The 26,786-nt window shown below is 46.5% G+C and overlaps 1 protein-coding gene across 2 annotated transcripts in view; it reads right to left on the reverse strand.

Annotated features, from left to right (window-relative positions):
• The window catches only part of CSNK2B (casein kinase 2 beta), a 631,588-nt gene that overhangs the window by 177,699 nt on the left and 427,103 nt on the right, over positions 1-26,786 (reverse strand). For both annotated transcript variants that reach the window (XM_044083243.1, XM_044083244.1), the window contains exons 5-6: positions 12,850-12,925; positions 10,677-10,866 (exon numbers count right to left, since the gene is read on the reverse strand). In XM_044083243.1, the coding sequence (XP_043939178.1) occupies positions 10,677-10,866; positions 12,850-12,925 (266 nt within the window). The remainder of the gene's footprint in view (positions 1-10,676; positions 10,867-12,849; positions 12,926-26,786) is intronic.

The raw sequence follows: 26,786 nt of genomic DNA on the forward strand, positions 1-26,786 counted from the left end.
CGGCCATCCGCTTGGTCTTGGTAGGGTATGAAAATGGAATTTGTAACCTCTTGAAACCACATCTAGAACCCACTTGTCTTGGGTTATACGAGTCCAATTTAGGTGAAAAAGAGAAAGTTTTCCTCCGAGAGGGGCTTCCAGGCAAGAAGTTCCTGTAGCCCAACAGAGGGAGTCATTGAGCCTGTTTTCTAAGAGCTTGCGACCTGTCCTCTCCTCCCCTAGGGGTGGAAGCAGTCCACTGTCTTGGTCTATAAGAGGCTTGCGTTTGAGGCCTTCCTCGGGAGCGTCTGTATCTACCCCTCTGAGACCTGTCTGAATTGGGAAAGGACCAATTTTTTATAGGCCAATTCCTACTAAATGTGGGTGGCTGTACTTGCAAGAAATCTTTAACCGTTTGCATGGATTTTGCCTTGTCCTCCATCTTCTTTATCACCTCTTCAGCCTTAGGTCCAAACAAAACATTATGCTGAACAGGAGCATCCAATAACTTGGCTTTTACTTGATCTGGCAAGTTTTGTTCCTTTAACCAAGCATGCCTTCTAATGACTGTACCAGAGGCAGCAGCCCTACAAGAAGCCTCCAAGGCATCAAATCCACAGTGTAAACCATGCTTCCCAACTTGTTCAGTGGCATGCATTAAATCATGTAATTCCCTATCTGCACAGGCGGAAATGGAAGTTAGCTTTTGTTTCAAAACAGACAGAAGAAATTGCTGGTATTTCAGCATATGAAATTGACAGTTTAAAGCCCTAATAGATAAAGTAGCAGAAGTGTACACTTTTTTGCCCCATCTTTCTAAAGATCTGGAATCCTTCTCAGTGGGAATGGGGTTTTTAGCAGTAGCGGCCTTAACCCCCTTAGGACCCTGAGAAATGGTTTCAGGATCAGCAGTAGGATTCTTGTATAAAAACTGGTGGGAATCAGGAACCCTATAATATAGGTCTGGCTTAACAGGAGCTGGAGGAAGAGAGTCAGGAGTTAAGTTAGCCTCCGAAAAAGCATCATCCACAATATCCAAAATAGGAGGGGATAGCCAGGGGTCTATGTTGGGGAAGACGAAGAAAATCCCTAAGTCTTTTCTTAGATTCCGAGTACTCCTGTCCTTCCCAGTGAAAATGTTCCCTCATTTCATGTAAAGTTTCCCCAAAAGAGAAATCCTCAGGGGGAGAAGCTGAAGGAATGGATTCCTCAGCATCCGAATCCTCATAAGGAGGGAAAGAATATTCCTGGTCAGAAGAAGAAACTGAAGAAACAGAAGCCTGATCAGAGGAGTCATAATACACTTCCTGCCTTGGCCTTTTATCTGAAGGGGGATGTGAACCCCTAATCATAGTAAGTAAGTCCTCCGCCATCTTAAGTAATTGTTTCTGAGACTTGGGTGCCGGATCAGAAGAGGACTGGGCTGTAGTCTTTGATTTGGAAGGAGTCTTTGCCTTTGTCTTTGCCTTTATTAGAAGATGAGTAGGCCTAGAAACCCCTTTGGAAGCCGGTACCTGCACAGCGGCTCCGGACCCATCCGAAGGAGTGTTGTCCGAAGGTCCTGCAACAGAAATATTCAAAGGCCTAGTTGGCTCCTCATGGGTGTCCGTTTCGGCCATCTGTTCCGAAATGGCCGATGACAGGGGCTGCAAAAGCGCCTCACTGACAACGGCCAAACCTGAAGCTGGCTCTGCTTGTACAATATCGTCCGATTTGGACCTTGGAGACCTGTCTTTATCCTTGCGTTTGTGAACTCCGGTAGCCGGAACCGAATCAGATGACATTTTGTAATTAAAATGCCTACCGAAGTAATGAAATGCAAAATCGTACCTTCGTTTAATCGTATGTTGATTGAATCTAGCACAAAACAGACAGCTAGCTACGTCGTGGTCAGGGCCTAAGCAAGGAATACAGTAAGAATGAAAATCCTTATGAGGTATTTGCTTCCCACAAGAAATACAATTATTAACTTTTTCTGACATCGGACTGGAGCAAGAAAAAAGTTTCCCCAACTGGGTACTTAGCTTTGAGTAGGAGAAGAAAGTCTTCGGACTGAAGTACGATTCGAAAAAATTGTCAGGAGTCAGCCGACCGGCAAATGCGAACTGCTATCACCGCATGGCAAGAAAGACTGGGAACATGGCATCGGCTGCCAGCTTTATACTCCTGGCGCTCTGACGTCAGGCAGCATTGCTGAACAGCCGACGCCGGACCCAGACTTTGGGATTCTGGCCGACCGAGGACTGCCTGCCGGCAGGGGAGAACCCTACAGTCATGACTGCAACAGTGAAACACGATGAACATCAAGGCAGATTTTTCCCAGTTCAATGTGATGTCCAAACTGTTGACATAGGTTGATAGTAGTGTCCCTGGTCTGAAGTAGTAGATGCCTGGTGGTGGCAGTAAGGAGCCAGTCATCCAGATACGGAAACACTTGGAATCCCTGATGTCTCAGGTGAGCAGTCACCATTGCCATGCCATTTGGTAAACACCCTGGGGGCTGTGGTGAGACCAAAGGGTAGGGCTTCAAACTGAAAATGGCTGGCTCCCAGCCAGAAGCATAGGTGACTTCTGGATGCCCTGTCCATCTTTATGTGGTAGTAGGCATCCTTGAGGTAGATGGAGCACATCCACTCTTCTTTTCCCAACAATGGGAGAATAGACTGCAATGTGACCATTTGGAACTTGGGCTTTTGCATATTACTGAGATCCAATATGGGTCTCAGGTCCCTTGTCTTTTTCGGCACCAAAAAGAATCTGGAGTAAGTCCCTAATCCGATCTGGTCTGAGGGGACATGTTGGTTGGCTCCTTTTTCTAGCAGCTTTGAAACTTCTGAAACTGTGTAATCCCTTTGACTGGGTGGAACATCCGGGATTTTCTTGACTGGAGGGGGATTTGACGAGAAGGGGATGACATATCCTCCGGAAATTATTTGTAGAACCCATTGGTCCTGGGTGATGCCTTGCTAGGCATCCGGGTATAACGAGATTCGACCCCCGACTGGCTCCAGAAACGCAGTCGGGCCTCCCATCAGGAGTGGTGGTAGGGAGAACCATGAAAGGAATCGTGGTCTCCCGAGTTGCGGGGGCCTCCTCTGCCCCTAGGGTAGCATCTCCCTGAATAACCACCTCTCCCCTGCCTCTGGAGGGGGGCTCACCTTGTGCACCGGGAAAAACCTCTGTGATTTCTTGAACCACATTTTGCCACCCCTCTGGGCCTTGGGATAAGGCCTAGAGGGAAGGGAAAAATGGACCCCTATGGCAGACATAGTTTTTCCCTCCTGCTCGCACCTGGTGAGAGTGTCTTTCACCTTGGTTCCGAACAAAGAGGAACCATCAAAAGGGGCGTCAGTGAATGAAGACTTGAAGGCCTCCGCGAAATGACAAAGGCGCATCACAGGCCTGCCTCCAAAGAGCAACTTCTGAACTTGCTGCCCTACTCGCTCCTTCAGCTGCATATGAGATTAGCCTCATGGGGGAGTTTGCAATGGAATTGAGGGTAGACATCTGAGAGTTAACAGTCTGGGCCACCGCCTCAGAAACGTTACCCGTGAGAGTATCTCCGAGCTCCTTGAGATCTCTCTGGAGCCATGTAAAGTGTGATAAATAATTCAGTGACCGTAAGGTAAAGGTCGCTGAAGAAAAAGTACGCTTCCCGTACCAGTCCATGGTCCTAGACTCCTTATTAGGGGGATGGACGGTGGAAGACGTCTCGGCTAATTCCATCTGAGTGGCAGCTGCCACCACCATGGCATCCACAGGGACTCCCTTGGACAGAAATTCCTTATCAGGAGGAGTAGAGAAAAATTATTGGGTCTCCTGGGGACTGGTTCCACAGAGTCAGCGGTTTCCCACACCCTTCGAGAAAACCAAATCCAGAAGCTCGAAGGGAGGAGATACCCAGGAGGCGGAGGGCTGAGCACCAAAGGCCTTCAGGAAGACCGACTCCTCCTCGGAGGGGGCTTTGGATGGCCAGTCACCTCTGTTTCAAAATCTCTAGGATGTCAGAGAAAGAAACATCCTCAGAGGATGGCTTGGAGGACCCCTCCGATTCCTCGAGGTCGGTGTCTGATGTGTGAGACATCCTGGGAATCTATGTGCTTCCTCTTGCACGTCTTCTTTCTGGGTGGTTCCTCAGGCAAAAAGTCTGAGGGGCCCTCAGAAATGTGGGGATCACTCATGGTGGTACCCTGAAGCCTTGGGGCTCCGCTGTCTAGAGATAGATGGCGATCAGAGACCTGCACAGGTGTAGTAGGGGACAGAATGACCGACCCGCATGAAGTCACTGACGACCTGGCCAGTGCACTCCACATGGCCTCGAAGGCTGCCCCCCCCCCGAGTCCGAAGAATGACCAGCCTCCAAAGCCACGACAGGAGTCAAACTTCACCGCGCCGAAGCACCGAGAGGGAGACTAGGAACAGAGAGGTGTCCCGAAGACTCTCCCTCGGGTCCGACTGAAGAATCCTGAGTCCTGAACCCCATGGACGGCGCCGACGGGGTCGGAGCAGACATCGGCACCGATAAGCCAGGAGGGGCTGTCAGAACCGACCTAGGGACACCACATGGAGCCGAGCACTCCTGCTCCGAAAGATGAGGTGTGCTCAGAGGAAATATCAAAGCAGGTTGAGGGACTGGCTCTGGAGCCGACTGGGTCGGAGCAGAGAACAATTTTGCCAGAACCAGTGACTGAAGGAGTCTCTGCACCACTCTATCGACGTCCACATCTGATAAGGTCCTGGAGGATTTAGAGGACAGAGAAGGAGATAGAGATCTCCTCTCCGAAGGGGACCTGCGAGGAGGGGTGACTGGCCTAATACTAGGCGATTGGTTCCGAACAGGTTTCAAAAAGATTGGAGCCGAAGCAGGTTCCATAACAACTGACACTTCCTGCGGCCCCGAGGACAACTGAGCAGAAGATGTCGAAGCAGACTTTGCTATTTTCTCGGTGGCTCAGAGGAGACTGATGGAGCCGGAGATCTCTCTTTTGATTTAGAGGATTTTGCCTTAGAGCTGGAAGCACTCTCCAGACCCTCCTTCGGTTTCAGAAGTCCCTTCAAAATCAATTTATTCTTCCTTTCCTGAAGAACTCTTGGACTAAAGGCATGACAGAAGCTGCACGACTCCTGGAGATGAATCGCTCCCAGACAATACACACAGACAGTGTCCCCATCGGTAAAAGACATTTTATAACTGCACCTAGAGCATTTCTTGAAGCCCGAGGTCTTGTGCTTCTTAGTATCTTTGGACATCATTAACCAACAATAATAAAGCACCAAAGACAATTAATCACTGAATAAGTGGACCAACGGTCAAACAGTCACAAGGCGGGAAAAGCGTTCAACAAACAAATACCACAAGATCTCTAAGTTAAAAGATCCAGACACAAACACAAGGGGGAAAAAACTAATACCTCTAATTTAAACGGCTTTATTCCCAGTGAAGTTTTAGGACACAAGAAAAGCAAAGGGACAGACTAGGTCCTCTAACTGAAACAGGCCTAGCCCGTTGGAAACAGCTAGTGGGATACCACAGAAAAAATGATCAAAACACAACTTTTTCACAAAACAAGAACACACAATAGCTATTAAAATAGCTTTTTGTTTGCAACAAATTCTCTGATAATGAAGAAAAAGGATACTTAGCCACAGCCAAGAGCGAGACCACATCCGAGCTACATGAGCGGCAAACGAGATCTGGGGATAGAGAGCAGTGCAGCATGGGATACCATCTTAGCCCAGCCAATAGAAAGACTTAGAGCTTAAAAAAGTTGGCCGAGTCGGCCCGCGGGTAAGAATGTAGGCGAGATTGGACTACATAACATCTACTGTTTGGTAGGATAATATCAGCTAAATCAGGGCGGGGTGGGGTGGGAGGTTGAACCTGAAGGAAAGTCCTTGATAGTTTGCATGGACTTGGCTTCATCTTCCATTTTCTTAATGACAGCTTTAGCCTTAGGACAAAAAAGAAAGTCTTAGTCTAAGGGGGCCTTCCAGGAAACTGGATCTGACATGCTCAGGAAGGGACTGCTCTCTTAGCCGGCCATGTCGCAGCCACAGTGTAGAGAATGTTTAGACAACTGACAGCAGGAGTTGAATAGATCCAATAACTCCTTCGAGGGGATCTTAGTTTCAATCCCTATCTGTTTTTGTTTCATCTGGTGAAAAATAGTTTCCTGGTACTTCATATGAAACTGGCAGTTCAAAACCCTCATGACAAGGGTGGTAGATGTGTAGATTTTCTTTCCAACCTTGTTTAAGGCTCTGTTTTCCTTATCTGGAGTCAATAGGGTTTTGGAAAAAGCTATCTTTTGCCCCCTTAAGGCCTGCAGTCACCACTTCAGAATCTGACACAGGTTCTTAAAAAGGTGTCAGTGGGAATCCAGAACCCTGTAAAATCTGTCAGGCTTAAGAGAAGCAGGGAACAGAGAATCTGGACGCAAACGAGAATCTTGGAAGACATCATCTCTACCACCTCTAAAAACTGGGAGAATGGCAACAGGTTTATGCTCAGGGAAATTAAGAAATCCCCAAATTCTTTTCTTGGATTGGGAGTAGTCCTGAGCTTCCCATCTGAAGTGAGCCCTCAGGGAATGCAGCATCTCCCCAAAGGAAATATCATCAGTGATAGACTGACGCACGGTTCTCCTCAGTGTCAGAATTCCCATAGGGAGCAATAAATGCACCCTCCTCAACAGTGGATTCATCATGACCAAACTCATCCTCTGAGTCAAGAGAGTCCTAATCCTGTGATAGGTTATCCCTCATTCTTTTGCTAGGGAATGTTTCAAGAGGGAGGGAGGTGTCTGAACCTGACCAAGGAAATCAAATCCCCAGCCAACCTCACAGGGTCTTGTTGGTAGGCCTGGGACTGAGCCGGTAGGCCTAGATTGAGTTAAGGTGGGTGTATCTTTCTTGTGAACAGTCCTAAGTTTCAGCTTGGGGCAGGCCTCGGCACTAGTACATAGTCAAACGGACTCCCATGAGCAGTAGAGCGAGGTCCTCTCCTGATGATATGAAGAGTTGTTGTAGGTTTCTGAGTAATAATTGGAAGCCAGAGCCTGCAAAGTGGTTACAGACACAACCAATGAGCTAAGTTCTTCGGCTTGTAAGGAAGTAGAAGGACCTAAAGGCATACTGGACCTCCAAATGGGTCTCAATGGAAGCCTGTGCCACCACCTCAGTAGTCAAAAGGGGCTGCAAGGGCTCCTCACCTTCTTTGAGGACCACAGGCCTAGGAGGACTGGTTGATGGCAAACGGGCATAGTCTGAAGTCCTAAATCTGAAGTGCTTTTCTTTTTCCACCTAGGAAAGTCTCAATCAACTTGACCAGTGGATGGCATGGTATGCAAATTCCCTGGTGACTCACTAAAATGTTAAGTTAGAATCCCAGCCCTATGCTTGATAGTTATGCAATTAAAGCAAGCACAAAACTAACAGAAGCGTTGCATTCTGGCCCCAAACAAGTCACACAAAAGGAATGAATGTCCCAGAGTGGTATCAGTTTGCCACACTGGAGATAGTTATCAACTTTCTCTGACATTAGTCAAAAAGTACAAGAGCAGCTCCCCAAGAGGATACTTAGCTTTAGATGTTGTCTTTTCTCTGGTGTGGCCTGACTGATGTACTGGCTAGCACTTTGCTTCGGGCTGACAAGAATGAATTGAGGTCATGACACCGGCCAACTTCCTTTATACCCAAAATATAGTGATGTTGGACAGGGCCTCTGCCAGCTTCAGAAGGAGGGGAAAATGTTCTCTGGTAGTAGGGCTGGCCAAGGGCTTTCAAGGTGGGAAATCCCAAAAGCCAGAACTGCAGCAGTGAAACATGAAACACTTTTTTTTTTCTTTCTAATGTTGATAAAACAGGCTTCCATGGCCCGTCTTCCTTTAGGGACCAACAAGAGTCTTGAATAAAAAACCCTTCCCTTTCTCCCCAGGGGATCTTTTCTTGGACTTGCTAAACTGAAAGGATAACTAAACCTGATACAGTGGGATGGGCAGCATCCCCTAAATGCAACTAAACTCCTTTTTATAACCTGAAAAAAAATTATGGCCAAAATCCATCTGAACGAGATATTCATCCTTCTATTTTTCCTGATAAGGTCAGTCAACATACAAAGGATATAGGAAAAACAAGATTACCTGAGGTGATGACAATGAAACGGGGGTGGGTATTCTAAATGGAATCGTGACTATTCGGAGGCCACTGTTAAGCTACTATCAAAAGGCCTCCCTTACATGCCATTTTATTTGTCTCATCACTTTTGGTTCTTAAGACCTCTTCTAGCTTGCCTGCAGTCTCTTGTTCTTATGGCAGTAAAAGGGACATTGCTTGGACAGGTTTCTTCTACATCTGGGAATGAATGGATGAATATATATTTTTTGACAGCAAGCATGGTCTTCCCATTTTTTTCTAGCCTTCTGAAAATATTCCATGTGGGGCAAACAGAGATTCCGGTCTAGGCGGTGCATTAAGGGTCTGTTCTGGTATGAAATCTCAGTCAAGCATGCCCTCATGACAGTTTCTCTTGTTGCTGCCCTTTGTGTTGTACTGAAATCACTGTTTTCACATTCTACAAAATATCCACTTACCTTATACACAGTGTGGGCCAAAAGACTGAGCCTTCAAAGTCTCGGCCCTAATCTCTGAAACTAGCTCTGTTTCAGAATCTCTCCTTAGTACTTTGCCAGCTGGTTCTGGCAACTGATAAACCTGAAAGCAAGGACAGCATATGGGTAAGACATTTTCTCAGATGTATCTAGCATCCTACTCTTGCTATCCCTTGACACCGTACTGGAAAGTGGAAATAATTCAGGGCTGGTGGAGGCATCACAGAAAACTCGAGCCATACAAGCCACAAGGTTCTTTTACACTAGGAAGCCAGCTGTACCTTGCAAAATTTGTCAGGTTTTCTTTTGGTGGATGAGGCTGACAAGTCTGCTCCAAGGACTCCGCTGTAAAAGAATTTTCAAAAGCCTCAAACACTGGAGCTTCAACAATGGAGTTAGACTTACCTTGGCCTTGCAGGTTGAGGTACCCTTTCTTAGTCTGACATCTTGGACTGCAAAATAAAATGGTCTCTTGTAAGACTGCAAAAGTCTCTCCAAATGAAATGTCTTTAGGTAGCAAGCCTATGGAAACAGTCTTCTCATCTAAATCATGACAAAGCAGAGGATATGCCAAAGTTGGCCTCATCATCTAAGGAAAATTATGATTCTTTTCTGAGGCACCCTTTTTATGGGTTCTGTATGAAGAGATAACCAGTGGCCTGCTATGAGTTTTTATTCAAATATCTTGCAAGGCAAAGTTTTCTAGAAAACTTATTTCAGACGTGAGTCTTAAAGGTTTGTAATGGCAGGGATATGTGGTTTGTACTTCTGGGGTTCAGGGGACAGTCATGTAGTTGACTTGACCACGTCTTTTTTATTTGGGGGGGGTTACAGCAAGACAGTGACTACAACCTGCACTGCTATCCCTGGAACACATCGTGCAATACAGAAATGAGAAGAACCAATTCTGTTTTACTACTGGGAGCCACTATTTGTGGTCAGATTAAGTCAGTCACCTGCAAGAACAGCCAAGTGCACCTGTGATATGGAAGGAAGCCCAACAAGATGTGCTGGAAACTGCTGACACAGTCATGTCCACAGGAACCTAGCAGAGGTTAGAAGGCAAAACAGACATCGCAACTGAGGGCTGAAAATCTGCCACACTAGTTATTACATCCTTGGACCTATTAAATGCAAGAGAAGTAACATTCTGCTCCTTAGTCAGATCCTTCTCAACGATCCTATCTCCAAATAGTCACCTGCTGCTATGTTCCAATCTATGAATCAGTTTAAGAGACAGCAGATGGGCATTAAGAATGAAACTTGCATTAATTCATTAATGCAGACAGCACGAACTGCAAGCTGACAGCATGTGAAAGGCAGACTGCACACAGGCTTTGTTTCACTGTGACTTAATTGCAATACTACTTTGGGTGATTCAGTACACTGATTAACCATTCCAATGTGAGAAAATGAGTTTTGCTAAGCAAGAAATGGAAAAGCTGCTTTTTTTCATCAGCTGAAAAGATTTTCTCATATTTTTTTCTGACTCACAGCCATTCAGGCATATCAGATTTAATTGATATCGTTGACGGTTACTAATGAGTTAAGGCTTCCAGATTTTTTTCCAGACAAACATACAGACAGGTTTCTCTACTTCTACAGACCTTTCCTAGTAAAACATGTACAAATCTGTCCAGCTACCATTAGCTGTCACACTAAGCAGAAAAAGCACCTGGATCGCAAATCCTTACATGGGATAGGACACCTGTAGTCGCAAAGCCTTTTCAGGTCTGGATGAGGCACTTCCCTGAAACAAAAATGCTCTCTTTGAAATAATTCAGCAGCACAAAAAAAAAAACTGTTAACTTTGACTGAAATAAAGAATATGGCTGCAGCACAAATACAGAAGACAGCATGAGCCGACTTGCCTTCTTTATTCAAAATTCAGGCCCGCGTCCCTGCATAAAGGAGGACGTAGTATGTTTAAGTTGGATCAGATGGGTAGACATTTGCCTGTGACTAATTCACGTATAAATAGTATTAAGGCAACAATTTTTCACAATCATCTAGAGCAAACAATCTTATAAAAATTCAAGTAATACCACATTATTAATGTAACAAAGAATAAGCTACAATTGTGCTTACCTAGGAACAAATTGGTTGGCTGGTCTTTTAGGTCTGTACTCAGGATGCACCATAAAAAGCATATGGGGGAATCCTGTGCCAAAGTAAGCTCCATCTGTGTGGTGATGACGTGAAGATTTGGGGGTGTACACATCCATACATTTGGGACAATAAAGTTTGACCATAGCCTCTCCTGGGATGTCCGACAAACCTACAAGTTAAAATGAAACAGTGAACATCTGAAAGTACTCCAACTGTTTTTATAAAGGGCAACCTATAAATAGAAAACATGAGACGCGGTGGTGCAGCCGTTAGCGTTGTCGCCTCACAGCAAGAGGTTCTCCCATTCAATTCTCGGCTGGAGTGCCTTTTGTGTGGATTCTGCATGTCCTCCCTGCGGCGGAGTGACGTTAAAGACATGCAGGTAGGTGCGAGCGTGAATGGGCATGCCTTCTTTGAAGGTTGGATGTCGAGCTGGCAACTCGGCACCATAAAATCCACTGTCAATCATGAGCGGATTGGAGTTCCGCTATGGCGACCCCTAACAGGGGAAAGCCAAAAGACAACTTAGAAATAGAAAATGAGCTTTCTTTTCACCACTCCCCTGACATATTTTCTTTTATCCCCTTTAGGAACTCACATTGTGACAGTGATGAAAACACTACAAATAAATATGTTGTACAGCTTGACAGATCCTTTTTTATATTAAGCCATTTAATTTCCGCTGTGTAAGAGACCGCTGTCTCTATAATGTACCCCAATCCAGCAAGACAAAACACAGAATCAATATCAAAAACATATACCTTTCCTGGCAGCAGGAAAAGTTATGCATGTCTAAATGCGCTCCCCAGATCACGCTTCCAACTAGTTTAACACCTTTTGAATCTGGACACATCTTAAAGAAGTTGCATGTTTTTTATAAGAAACATGCACAGGACATTTAAAAAAAAACAGTAAACAAATATTAACCATAGAAAAGGCAGCAGAACCTTTGTGCACATTTGATTTTTCTGCTAATTTTGTCAAAAATGCACTGAAAACACGACTTTCACACATTAAACTACTTAAATTTAGGTGTAAAGCAACAGAAAGTCTATAGAACTTACTAGAACTAACACCAGCCAAGTTAAAAAAAAAAAAAAAAAAAACCACTAAAAACATGAATTAGCTGATCATAGTTTGGACTAACAAATAACTAATTACAGTATTTTAATCAAGCCTGTTAAAGTAGTCTTCTGAACTCTACCCAAAGCCAATTAAGTCCTAAGCATCTTAAAACTACTTCAAGACCTACAACAGGAATGACAACGTAGTTGCACAGTTATTAATTTAACTGGAGTTGGCATTGATTCACGTGGACCTCAGTCCAGCAGCACTTTCTGGTTAAGTGACATGCTCGCAGTCACACAACCTGGGCAAATGAAGTCAAATCTTGGACTACAGGAAGCAGCTCATTAACAGCTCACAGACTTATTCTGCTGTTCTAACTGGCCAGCCTGCCAGTTACGATCACTTTTAGGTGCACAGAAAAAGGCACACAAGGTTTAAGTTGAGAAAAAACAATGGCAAATATTAAGACTTAACTAAAAATGCAAAACATTGACCGTGTAAAATCAACAGGAAGCAGTTAGGAAAATGTTAACCAATCTGCAGCCATGTAATAAAAGATCATGGTACCACAATTAGCTACAATAGTCTATATTACATCGAACTTTTATTTTACTGAATAACTAATCATCGAACCCTAATTGTCGAAGTACCTATTCAAAGAACAACCTAAACATTAAATTAGAATTCACATCTCCTGAAAATTAAATATACCAACTCCGAGATCACACTACAGTGAGGTAATGGGTAAATCACAGCCAGATGGCACGTCAATCACACAGTGTTTTTTCAGGATGGCCAACTAAAACAATTCAATGAATTTCAAACTGATGTTTAGGTCATTTGATAAATAGGGACGATGATTAGCTATTCGATAAAACAAAAGTTCAACAAAGTGATATAGACCCAGCTACAGCAATAAGGTTCTCAATCCACTACATATTCCAACACTCAAAAGGTAGATAAAAATGACTGAGCCACCAAGGAAAACTACTTGCCCATTTTCATCATGGCAGGAAAGAGTTCTCTCCCACATACACAATCTATGATGCCAATAAAATTCAGAAATAGCAAAAATGCAGCTTACCTATGGGAAGCATTGGCTGATTTTCACAGTATACTCTGGGACAGTATCCAAAGTCACCTTGCTGATACTTCTCAAGCTGGAAAAGAAATGGGTAAAGCAATCAGACATGCTTGCCAAAGGATTCAAAAGCTGCCATTTTGACCCTTTCTAGATCAATTTCAGTGGTATTTCTTGTGAAGAAAACATGCTAAATGATGCTTAAAAGAGCATAGATGTACATCTATCCTAACAGTAAACATTCAAAGGGAAAAAAAGAATCCTGCAACACAAACTGATTCTTCTCGACATCAATCAATATGTGATCTGTCCCCCCCCCCCCTGCAAAGTTCCACATACATAAGTAATAATATTTCCTGGCTACTCCCTTCCTGTCAGTCAGAAGGTGCCTTAGACATAGCAGTATTAGCAGGACTCGTGTACTTACCATAACTTGGAATCTGTGCTATCCAGTGTCATTATTCATCACAGATGGGTCTTACATCTGACCTTGGATCCGAGCCGACAAAGTGAGCGACAGCTCCTGAGCTCGAGCTCCTCCTCTCCCATGACTTCAGGGTTGCCAGATGTCCCTATTTGAGAGGGACTATCCTGGGATCAGCAGCCCAATCCTGAGTCCCGCACTGCCAGTTAAAATCCCAGCGAAACAGCCTCCGCTTTTTTTTTTTTTTTTTTTTATTGGCTCGTATGCCGGTATACTAGCCGATCAAAAAATCGCAAAGCGGAGTCACGTCTGTTTAATGCAGAACTGCCTGATGTCCCACAATGAACAAAATGAGGCTCCGTTGCTCAATTTTTTGATTGGCTCGTATACCAACATATGGGCCAATCAAAACAATCGCAAAACGGAGCTACTTCTGTTTAATGCAAAACTGCCTGATGATCCGCATTATTGTTTTTTTTTGTCTTCACTTAGCGTGAAGGACTCCCCCCCCCCTTTTTTTTGGTCCCTACTTGTCCCTTTACAAATCTGGCAACCCTGCATGACTTCCTGTTACCCATAATCCTCAGCTAAAGTTTGCTGGATAAATACCAAGAGAGTGAAACTGTCCACATCCAGGAACATCACAACCAACACACCATCACTCCAAGAATCCCCTGGGAACATGATGAATAATGACACTGGATAGCACAGATTCCAAGCTATGGTAAGTACATATCTCTATCTGATGCTGTCAGTATCATTACTGATCACGCATGGGTCAGAGTACTCAGCTATCCCAAATCCTGGGAGGTCTCAAGACAGGACATGTCGGAGATACCAAATCCAACTTGTAATATGTTACAAAGGTATGGGGGGGGGGGGTAGACCAAGTGGCAGCAGCACAAATGTCATACATGGATGCCCTGGCCCAGAATGCTGTAGAGACAGCCACTGATCTAGTAGAATGAGCTTTAATAGGTCTGGGAAGATCCCTGCGATTGCTTTCGTAAACGTGAACTATACAAGAAGCTATCAAATGAGAAACTGACACTTTAGAAATGGCCCTGCCTCTCCTGGCCTGGAAGAAGGCTACGAAAAGCTGATCAGACTTTTAAAAATCCTCAGTCCTCTTTAAATAGAAATGTAACTGCCTATGGACATCCGAGCAATGTAGCTGATACTCCCCATTCGTTTGGAAAGTTGGGAAAAAAGACAGGGAGCTCATAGACTGATTTAGGTTGGTTTCTGAAGCTACTTTTGGAATGTATGTAGGACTGGTTCTAAGACAGACCCTATCCTTGTGAAAAATCATGAAGGGAGGCTTTATGCAAAGAGCTTGCAATTCAGAAACCCTCTTGGCAGAGGTAATAAGAAGTTATGTCTTACCATAACGTTTCATGTTAGTTGTCTTCTCGCCTTCTTTCTTGCTGGATGGGTTACTCGGCCTATACTATAGCTCGAGAGCTATTTTTACTGGCTCGAGGCAGCCCTATATCCCACAATACCATGCGCTAACTCCCCAGATCTCGTTTGGAAGATAAGACATAGTATAAAAAGTAATATTATAATAATAATAATATTATAATCCTCTTTTACAAGTACAGATTACCTGCTAGTAACACTAAGGATATAAGGAAAGACGCAACATATTGTATCTCCAGAAATGGAAGGACTCAGAACCTCGAGTCTATCCAGGCTAGGGGGCAGGAGGGAGGGCTTAAGAAAGAAGGCGAAGAAGACAACTAACATGGAACGTTAAGGTAAGACATAACTTCTTAATGTTAAGTTGTCATTCTCGCCTTCATTCTTGCTGGATGGGACAGCGTCCCTAGCATCTTAGTCCTGGGTGGCTCAATGGAACAGACTCCTGAGTACAGTGGAACCAAAATCAGCTCTATTTCTGGAGGCTAGATCAAGCTTGTAATGGGCAATAAAGGTATGTTTGGACGCCCATGTAGCTGCTGCACAAATGGCATCTAGTGGTAACCTTGCTTGAAAAGCCGTTGAAGTTGATAGTGCCCTGGTTGAATGAGCTTTAGGCCTAGAGGGTAGTTGCCTGTGTCTCAACTCATAGACCAAGGTAATAATAGATGTCAGCCATCTGGAAAGAGTAACTTTCGATACCGAAGCCCTTTCTTGCCTGCAGCATAAGAGAGGAAGAGCTGGTCTGACTTTCTGAATTGTTTTGTCCTGTCTAGGTAATACCGTAATTGGCGATGAACATCTAATGAATGTAATTTTTTTCAGCCCTGTTGGTATAGTCTGGGAAAAAGACGGGCAAATCAATGGAGTGGTTTATATTTGCTTCCGATAACACTTTTGGTAGGAAGGAAGGGTTTGTTCTGAGAGTTACCCTATCTTTATGAAAAACCAAATAGGGAGGACAGACAGACAAGGCTTGAAGTTCCGATACCCTTCTGGCAGATGTTATAGCTACTAAAAACAGCGTTTTCCAAGAAAGAAGTTTGAGGGAGCAAGAAGCTGCCGGTTCAAAAGGGGGTAGAATTAGTGAGGTTAGAACTAAATTCAAATCCCATTGTGGGGGTGGATCTTTGACTGGAGGTCTGAGCAACAAGATGCCCCTGAGAAAGGCATTACAGAGTTTGTGGGACATAATATTTCCTTCTGAGAGTCCAACATGAAAATTAGCAATGGCCGCTAATTGTACCCTGATAGTGGCCGATGATGACCCCGAATGAAAAAGCTCCGCCAGAAAGTCTAGAACCTCATGAATGGGTGCATGGAAAGGATCTAGTTTGTGCCCAGTGTGAAAAACGCTTCCATTTACTCGCATAAGTCTTCCTTGTATTGGACTTATGGGAAGCCAGAATGATATCACGAACAGGAGGAGAAATAAGGAGAAGCCTGGCTATGGCTGGAAGTGGAGCAACCAAGCTGTGAGGTTGATGGAATGTAGAGACTGATGCAGCTTGCCCGTGAGATGGGTCAACGGATCCGGAAGGGGTTCCAGATGCCAAGGCTGTTCCAGTAGGTATTTGTGCAGGAACTAGAACCAAACTTGTCGAGGCCAAAACGGGGCAATGAGGATCATTTTGGATCTCAATGCGGTTGCTTTCTGAATTAGTTGTGGGATCAATGGAAAGGGAGGAAAGGCATAAAGAAGACCCCGGGGCCAAACGTGAACAAGAGCGTCTCTGAGGGGCTGGCCTGGTAGAGGAAAAAGTGTGAAGAAATCGAGGCACTTGCTGTTTTGCGGAGTTGCAAAAAGGTTGCAGCAAGGCTGGCCCCACTTCCAAAAAATTCCGTCTACTAACGCTTGATTTAGAGACCACTCGTGAGGCATGAGGATAGTTCTGCTCAATCTGTCTGCTATGACGTTGGACTTCCCGGGGATGTGCGTTGCTATCAGAAACCGTTGAGATGAAATCACCCATTGCCAAAGTATGAGTGCTTCTTGACAGAGGGGGTAGGACCTTGTTCCATCCTGCTTGTTTATGTACCACACGACGGACATATTGTCCGTTTGAATTGCTACAGTCCCCATGGGAAGAGAGCTCTGAAGGGCCTGCAACGTCAAAAGCACTGCCCTCATCTCCAGGACATTTATGTGCAGGTGGCATTCTGACTGTTGCCAAGTGCCCTGGACCGTCCTGCCCTGATAATGCCCCCCCACCCAATCAGGGAGGCATCCGTTGTGACAGTGGCAACTGGAGGGGAGAGAACAAAGGGTCTGCCCTGAAAAAGCTGAGGGGAAACCATCCACCAGGATAGATGTTTCTTGCAAGATGGTGTTATCAAAATGTTGTGGGTCATTGGCAGCTGTTGATAGGACCACTGAGAAAACAACATCCACTGAAGGAGTCTCATGTGGAAGCGGGCTAATGGAAGTAGAAGAATCGCCGCCGCCATGAGGCCCAACACTTTCAATACTAGCTTGACTTGGACTCTGCTGGGCTGAAACCGAAGCTGAACATTCCGCCTTATGTCTGTCACTCCCTGAGGTGGTAATGTTGCAGACATTTCTGTGGTGTTTAATACGGCGCCTATAAAGTTTATACATTGACAAGGTGACAAGGAGGACTTTGCAAAATTTATAGAAATACCCAGGCTGTTGCAAAGTTGGATAGTGTAATCCCTGGCCATTATGAGATCCTGTTTGGTGGTAGCGGAAATGAGCCAGTCGTCAAAGTATGGAAACACCTGGAATCCTTTCTGTCTCAGGTGAGCCGTGACCACTGCCAAACATTTGGTGAACACCCGGGGGGCTGTGGTGAGACCAAAGGGCAGGGCTCTGAATTGAAAATGACCGACTCCCAGCCGGAAGCGGAGAAACCTCCTGGAGCGCCTGTGTATTTTTATGTGGTAGTACACGTCCTGGAGGTCTAACAAGCACATCCAGTTGTCTCTACCCAAAAAGGGTAGAATGGACTGCAGTGTTACCATCCGAAATTTTGTCTTTAGTACATAGTTGTTTAACCTGCTGAGGTCCAAAATGGGTCTCCAATCTCCTGTCCTTTTTGGTACCAAAAAGAATCTGAAGTAGATTCCGGATCCTAGCTGATCTGCTGGGACTGCCTGGATGACTCTTTTGTTTAACAGCTTTTTTATTTCTAGCTGAGCCTGACCCCTTTGTGTGGGTGGTACGTCTGGTAGGGGTTTTGGCGGTTGTACCGGAGGGAAAGTGAAAGGAAATTTGTAACCCTCGGATATGATCTTCTGTACCCATGTGTCCTGGGAGATGAATTGCCAGGCTTCCGGGTACAGAGATGATCTTCCCCCGACTGCCTCCGAAGGCGGACAGTCGGGCAGCTTCTCAGGGATGCTGAAAGGGTTGGTCAGGGAAAGATTCCCTGGAACCCTGGTTCTGTGGACCCCCTCTGCCCCTGGGGCGGCATCTATTATTACCCCCTCTGCCTCTAGGGGGTAATTCACCACGTGCGGCAGGCGCGACTCCCTGTGGTTTGTGGAACCACATCTTTCCACCCCTCTGTCCCTTGGGATAAGGTCTAGAAGACGTGGAAAAACGGACTCCCACAGCAGAGAGAGTCTTACCATCTTGCTCACATCTGGTGAGGGTATTCTTCACCTGAGGCCCGAACAATTCCGAACCGTCAAAGGGGGTGTTGGTGAAGGATGCCTTGAAGGGGTCAGCAAAGTTATAGAGTCGCATCCAAGCGTGACGTCTCAATGCAACGCCTGTGCCAGCGGCCCTACTCGCTCCATCGGCTGCATAAGAGATAAGCCGCATGGAGGAGTTAACAATGGAGTTCAGGGTAGCCAGCTGAGAGTTTATTTTGTCCTTAAACCCCGCAGCAGAAGGATCCTGTACCGTTTTCACCCAGCTCTTTGAGCAAGTCTCTCTGAAGGTGGGTGAAATGGCATAAATAGTTCAGTGATCGCATAGAAAATGTCGCTGAAGCAAAGGTCCGCTTGCCGTACCTGTCCATGGTCCTGGACTCTTTGTTAGGAGGATGACCAGATACAGAAGGATCAGCTAATTCCTTCTTAGTGGCTGCTGCTACCACCATAGCATCAACTGAAACACCTTTGGTGAGAAAGGATTTGTCATCTGGTGCAGAAATAAATTTAGAAGGCCTCCTAGGGGTAGGTTCCATTGAATCAGGAGCTGCCCACGCCTTTCTAGCCACTACCTCCATTAGTGGGTCGAAAGGGGGAGAGACACCCAGGAGGTGGAAGGGCGAGATCCAAAGGCATCAAGATAAACAGACTCGTCCTCGGAAGATTTGAGAGTGGACCAATTTCCCCTCTGTCTTAGGATCTCCAGGATGTCTGAAAAGGAGACATCCTCAGAGGGGGATCTGGAGGAACCCTCCGACTCATCCAAGTCGGTGTCTGACGTGACAGACTCGGGGGAGTCTATGTGCTTCCTCTTGCACTTTCTTTTCCTAGGGGGTTCCCCTGAAACTTCAGGGGAGCCCTCGGAAGAGGAGGAGACACCCAAAGTGGGTACCCTACGCTTTGGATCTCTGCTGTCTGGTATAGGAGGGTGGCCACAGACTGTAACAGGCACTATAGGGGGAGGAGCTGCAGAACTTAACCTTGGAGTGGACACTGGGTCCAGCACACTCCATCACCTCGAAGGCTCCCCTATCAGACACCAAAGGTAGCTCCGGCTCCGAAGAGGCCGGAACTGCCCCCGGAAGCAACAGAGAAGGCTCCGAGAATGATGTCGGGGCCGAACTAACCAGAGCCGAAGCTCCGAGAGGGAGAGCGGGGTCGGACAAAGGTCCTTTGCCACTCGCCCCCTCGGAGCCGACAACGGAGTCCCGGCGCCCGGACCTCTCCACGGACGGAACCAATAAAGAGGTCGAACCCGACGACACCGGAGCCGAAGGAGGAGGTATCAGTTCCGACGTGGGCAAGGTCACGGTTCCGACGAACTCCGGCTCCGAACTCGAGAGATGAGTCGGAGGAGGAATGGATAACTGTATCGAAGGAGCCACAGTCTGGTGAGATGGGCTCTGAAGCATTTGGGCCAGCGCCTGAGATTTTATGAGTCTACTGACCACCCTCTCGATGTCGTGGTCGGAGAGCCTGGAAGACCTCGATGAATGAGTCCTATGACTCTGCTCCGACAGGAGGGGGGACCTCGGAGCCGATCTGACGGACTCTAACGAAGGGGACCTAGAACGCTTGTGCGCTGGGGTCGGCTCCGATGATGGTTTCGAAGCGGAACCCACTTTGCTCACCTCGGAGCCAGACGGAACCGAGGTCGGAGCCGTCTCGACAACACCAGCCCTTGGCTCAGAAGCTGGAGCCGAGGGTTTGGTGGTTTTTAATGACTTCCCCGAGCCAGACTTGGACGGGGAGTTATCAGGCTTTAACAAACCCCTTAGAATAAGCTTGTTACGCCTTTCCTGCAGGACTCTTGAACTAAATCCGTGACAAATGGAACAAGAGTCATGCAGGTGTAAAGGCCCCAAGCAATAGACACAAGAAGTGTGACCGTTTGTCAGAGACATTTTCTGACAGCACGTGTCACACTTCTTGAATCCCGAGACCTTAACGTCTTTGGACATTGCCCTAAAGACAGTCACTCAATCAGCACACACACTCACTCACTTACACACAAGGGGGAGATGAGGGGGCTGACCAGAACAACAACACACACAGGGGGTGAGTAAACAGAAAAACTAAAGCCTGTAGGCCTGATTATAAAAGTTAACTAAAGGGGTGGGTAGGGCTTACGAAACAAACACTGATCAGTAGTAATATCGATAGGGAACAAAAGTAGGGAAAAAGCCTAATAAATTACCTCAAAATATAGAAATTTTGTTGAAAAATCCTTTTACTGACCTGAGCCGGTAAAAAAAAAGCAACCTCGCAGCGAAGCGGCAAATGAGATCTGGGGAGTTAGCGCATGGTATTGTGGGATACAGGGCTGCCTCGAGCCGGTAAAAATAGCTCTCGAGCTATAGTATAGGCCGAGTCGCTCCGAACCCATCCAGCGAGAATGACAACTTAACATTGGCCACCAAAAAGCAGTCTTCCAAGACAGAAACTTAATATCACACTTTGCAGCAGGTTCAAAAGGTGGTTATGTCAGGGACTGCAGCACCAAGGTAAGATCCCAAGGTGAAGACAGATCTTTGAAGAGAGGCCTAAGCAAGAACACCGCCTTAAGAAACACCTTGCAGAGCCTAGAAGAAAACATGGGACTATCGCTTAGCTGGAAGTTAGAAATAGCTGCCAATTCTAGCATAATCATTGAGAAGCTTGTCCGTTGTTGGAACAGAGAGGAAAGGAAAGACAGAATGTCCGGAACCGGATAAGAAAAAGGATCACTGTCCCTCTGACGAGCCCAAACAGAGAACCTCTTCCATCTGCTGGAATAAACCTTTTTAGTGAAAGGTTTCTGAGATGCCAAAATAATATCCTTCACCAGGGAAGGTAAACTGACCTTACTATCACTGGAACTGGAGGTACCACGCTGTCAGCCTCAGTGATGTCAGGTTGGGTGGAGGAAGTCCCTGTGGATGGGAGATGAGATCTTGGACTGGATCCAGTATCAAAGGCAGATATGTCAGATGAGACCAGAGAATGAAGAGCCACTTCTGACAAGGCCAGAAGGGGGCTATGAGGATGAGGTATGCCTTCAGGTGACGGGTTTTCTGTAGAACTTTGGGAATGAGGGGAGTTGTGAAATAGGCATAGAGGAGTCCCGGCGGCCAATTGTTAATCAGAACATCCCTGGGTGACTCTCCTGGTGGAGGGATCAAGGCAAAGTATCTGCTGCATTTGTGATTGGCTGGGGATGCAAATAGATTGTAGCGCAGAGATTCCCATCAGTCGAAGATCTGGCTTGCCACTGACTGTTTCAGGGACCACTCGTGGGGACTCAGGACAGACCTGCTGAGTTTGTCTGATAGCACATTGGAATCGCCGGGGATATGCGTTGAAAGAAGAAAGTGCCCAAAGACCATCACCCATTCCCATACTCTCATGGTCTCTCTGCACAGTGGGTAAGACAGTGTCCCCCCATTGCTTGTTGATGTACCAGACTACCCGCATGTTGTCTGTCTGAATTGCTACAGTCCCGAGAGGGAGAAGGTCCTGGAAAGCTTGCAAAGTTAGTAGGACCGCTCTCATCTACATGACAGTGATGTGCAACTTGGTCTCAGAGAGGGACCACATGCCTTGGACCGTCCTTCCCTGAAAACGCCCAGCCACCCACCCCAACAGAGAGGTGTCCAAGGTCATAGTGGCTTGGAGTTGCAGTAGGCAAAAGGTCTCACTGGCAGAAGATCCTCAGATCGGAGCCAGCAACTCAAGTGACGCCTGCAGACCAGAGATAATCGGACTGGCTTGGGACATCAGGTGAAGGTGAGCCAGCCACTGTACCGCTAGGGTCCAGTGAAGCACTCGCATGTGATACCTGGTGAGGGAAACCAACTGAATAGCTGCTACCATTAACCCAAGGATTTGAAGAATGAGATGGGCAGGGACACTGTCCTGATCCAGTAGGAGGAGAACTTGCTCCCAGATCGTGTCTACCCTGCGCAGGGAAAGAGCTGCAGTCTCAGACACAGGGTTCAGAAGAATTCCAATGAATTCCAGCCTCTGACACAAAGGAAGGTACGATTTGGAAAGGTTGACGGTAATGCCCAGATCGTGAAATAGGCTTAGTGCGAAGTCTGTGGCTAGAGAAAGATGATACTTTATGGAAGCTGTGCAAGGTCAATCGTCTAGGTACGGACAGACCTGAAAAACTTGCAGCCGGAGATGGGCTGCTAACACTGCCGTATATTTGGTGAACACTAAAGGGGCTGAGGTGAGACCGAAGAGCAGGGCTCCGACAAGATGACTGGACCCCCAGGAAGAAGCACAGAAATCTCTGAAGCGGCCGTCTATTTTTTGTGCGATAGTCTTGAGATCTATCGAGCACATCCAATCATCCTTGCGCAGAAGGATGAACTAAACATGACCATCCGGAACTTTGACTTCTTGACTGATAAATTCAGCTTGCTGAGGTCCAGAATGGGCCGCAGGTCCCCTGTATTTTATGGGCACTAAAAAGAAGCAAGAGTAAGTACCAGATCCTTGTTGCCCTTCTGGGACCTTCTACTAGATGGCCCTTTTTTGAAGGTCGTCTTGCACCTCTTTGAAAGCCAACTCCCTTCGGCAGGGTGGGATGTCCAGGAGTGACTTCTGGATTGGAGGGGGGGGGGGGTAACTGATGGGTATAAAGTATCCCCTGGACACAAAGTTTAGCACCCACTGGTCTGAGGTAATAGCAACCCAAGCCAGGTGGTGCAAGAAGATACGACCTTAGAGGGCAAGGGGGTTGAGCCAGCCAAGGACCCAAGTGGCATGGGAGTGGGGGCACTACCTGACACCGACTTCTCCTTAGGCAAGCTGACCTCGGGGCGCAGAACTCCCAGGGGTCGGACAGGAGGAGAGGAGACCAGAGGTGGCTGAAGCACCCCTCAGCAAGTGGCTAGGGGATGGAAGCAAGCCTAGTTCCATTTGGGCTTTGAGAAAGCTCATCATCTGGTCCATATCAAATGGGAGCAAACTCCTAGTAGACCAAGAGGAAAATTGAAGAATGGCCTGAATGGGTAAGTGTATCTGTGGTGCCTAGATGAGGACCTGCTAGACTTCCTCAGATCAGAGACTCGAAGTGGCCTGGGATCAATAATAACTGGCTCCAAGGGAGCAGTCGGATCCAAGCGTACAAGGTTCCCCACGGACATATCCAACGAGTTTGAACCAAAGGGGATTTAGATCCAATTGGATCAAAGGACCTCTGAGTCTTGGAGGAGTCTGATCTGGCCGGAGGAGCTGAGGTTCTCGGAGCCAATGACCCCAGAGCAAATGCCCCGAAGGCTGGACTTTGATCCGGAACACATGGATGTGACGGCCTGGACCATTTAGCAGAGGAGTCCCGAGAGGAAGGCGGCTTCCTCTTGGAATCTGACTGGGTTTTGGAGGGTGATCCAGAGACCAAGGGACCCCCCCCCCTTTGGCCATCCCATTAAGCAGGAACTTATTCCTATGGTCTAGGAGAGCCCTGGGATTGAACCCTGCACAAATATCACATTCAGTCTCCAAACAGGGCTCTTCTAGACAGCAGACACACTCCTCATGTATGCTGGCAGGAGCTAGCTTCCGACCACATGAGGAGTAACATCTAAAGCCAGAAGGTTTGTCAGCCATAAACACCCCAGCACAAAACCCTCCAAACATGCAAACACACAAAAACACTTGCACACAAGGGAGAAAGTAGAAGAGAAGGAAGGGAAAAAGGGTGGGAAAACCCAAACGGCCAGTGAAAAAAATAATGGGGGGGGGGGACCTACTACCAATCCTAAAAACTACTGAACGCTAAAACCCCTACTATACAGAGGGAAAAAGGTATAGACAGACAGAAACCCCAAAAGTCACTTATGTGAACTAGTGAGCTTGAGCAGCAGGGAACACGTCTGTTCACTAATCGCGGCAAACAAGATCTGAGGATTATACGTAACAGGAAGTCATGGGAGGGGAGGAGCTCAAGCTCAGACTTTGCCAGCTCGGATCTAGGGTTGGATCCAAGACCCACCCATGATCAGTAATGACACAGATAGCATCAGATCCAATGTTATCTTCAGTTCTAGCAAGAAACACAAAACTTTAATTTGGTATTATAACAGATACAGTAGTATACACACAGTACAGTTGTGTACACTTACCATAAATGTAGATGTTAGAGTGTATTCACTGTTGCAGTCATTACATTTGGGTTATCTGCTTGCAGTAGCCCTCAGTCGGCCTGATTAACAAAGTCTTGGGTCCTTCGTCAGTTGCTCTCTCTTCTTCCGTGATGTCAGGTCATCAGGGGTATAAAACATGCAGCCGACGTCATTATATCAGTTTTTCTTGCCTCAGATGTCAGGTGCCCCCCTAATGGGAAGCAATTAAATCTATAAATATACAAGATTATACCTCCAACAAAAAAGCAAATACACCAAAAAGCTTTTAAGCATAGTAAAGGAGAGTACAGGTATAGCTAAAAGAAGCAAGGGGGCTGGAGGGAGGGTAACCAGGACTGCAACAGTGAACACACTTGAACATCTACATTTATGGTAAGTGTACACAACTGTACTATGTTCTTCGTGTTTCACTGTTGCAGTCATCACATTTGGGTAGATTCCTAAAGCTAAGGATGGGAGGGATTTAGATAGCATTAGGACCAGCTATAAGGCCCTGCAAGACTGCAGTGGCAAAGCCTGCTCTCGATTTAGAGAAAATTGGCAAATGGTAATGTTTAGTGAAAGTATGTAGAGAACTCCAGGTAGCAGCTTCTAGGATGTCCCTGGTAGGGACGCCTCCGAGAAAGGCTGTAGAGGTAGATGCAGCCCTGGTTGAGTGAGGTCTGATCCCCTGTGGGATAGGTTTTCCATGGTGCTTATAGCAGAAATGAATGCAATGGCCTATCCATTTAGAAATGGTTTGCTTTGAAATAGCCTTCCCCTCTGTCCCTGCAGCAAATGCCACCAAAAGTTGTTCGGATTTCCTTTGAGGTTTAGTCCTGTCCAAGTAGAATCTAAGTTGTCTGTGCACATCTAAGAAGTGCAATATCCATTCCTGTGGATTAGGAAAGAAGGTTGGCAAATGAATGGACCGATTAAGGGCCACACTGGATGCCACCCTTGGGCATGAAAGAGGGACTGGTCCTGAGGGACACCCTGTCCACATGAAAGATGATGAAAGGCTCCAGTGCCATTAGGACCTGTAATTCAGATACCCTTCTTGCTGAAGTGATTGCTAAAAGGAAAGCTGTTTTCCAAGAAAGGAATTTTAAATCAGCAGTAGCAGCTGGCTCGAAAGGAGCAAGAGTGAGCTTCTCCAATGCAAAGTTAAGGTCCCAAGCTGGATTTGGAGCTCTCCTGGGGGGGGGGGGGGGTGTCTTACATTTTTGGCCGCTCTGAGGAACTGCTTGAGCAGTGGATGAGAGAAGTGGGGAGGGTTCTGTGTTATAATGAAATGGCTGAGGCATGAATTTTGATGGAGGAGAAAGACAGACCCTTGTGAAGCATCTCAGTTAAATATTGTAAAATCTGAGGTAAATTGGGCACTGCTGTGCTCATCCCTTGAGATTGGTTCCAGGCACAGAATCTTTTCCATTTTTCAGCAGAAGATTTTCTAGTACTAGGCCTCCTTGCCTCTAAAATGAGATCCATCACTGGTTTACTGAGGGATGGTAAAGGAGAGATTAGGTAATTAGCCAGGCTGCTAGGTTCAGTGTTTGAAGCTGAGGGTGCAGAATCTGGTTCTCCTGCTGAGACAACAGAGTAAGAGTCTGAGGCAGGTGCCATGGGGCCAATAGTGACATACTGCGCAAGAGGGGGTACCCAGTGTTGGTGTAGCTAGTCTGGTGCAATCAAAATCGTCCTTGGTTTGTCTTGCTTGATCTTTAGTAGTACTTTGGAGAGCAGAGGCAGAGGAGGAAAAGCATAAACTGATAGGTTTTTCCAGCTGAAGGACAGAGCATCCACTTTCCAAGCTTGTTTGTGGGGAGTTCTTGTGCAAAATTTGTCCAATTGATAGTTCTGGGGGAGGCAAACAGGTCTATATTTGGGCTATCCCATTTGCTTGTCAACATGTTGAAAATCCTTGGTTCCAGTTTCCACTTGTGTGGGTCCTTGAGGTTTCTGCTTAGTCCGTCTGCCAGTGTATTTAGTTTTCCTTGCAGGAATTGAGCTTGTAGATGCACTTGGTAGCTCAAGGCTGTGTTCCACAATGCCATGGCAAGTCTGTACAGGGGGTAAGAATGTGTACCCCCCCTTATGTACCTCTTAATGGTGTTGTCCGTCTTTACCATCAGTTGTCCTGGAAGAATGTGGTCCTTGAAGGCTGTCAGAGCATTCTGTACAGCTAACATTTATTTTTGATTGATATGCAGGTGCATTTGACTTGGGTTCCATTTGCCCTGAATGCACTTCCCTGCCAGGTGAGCCCCCCATGCATAGTCTGTTGTTAGGGTTTGGGCGGCAGGGGTAGTGTGAATGGTAGTCCCTTGTTTTGGTGGCAGGCCTCTGCCCACCAAAGGAAC

The sequence above is a fragment of the Protopterus annectens genome, chromosome 9.part0 (genome assembly GCF_019279795.1).
Source record: "Protopterus annectens isolate FY-2018-M chromosome 9.part0, PAN1.0, whole genome shotgun sequence".
Classification (NCBI taxonomy): Eukaryota; Metazoa; Chordata; order Ceratodontiformes; family Protopteridae; genus Protopterus; species Protopterus annectens.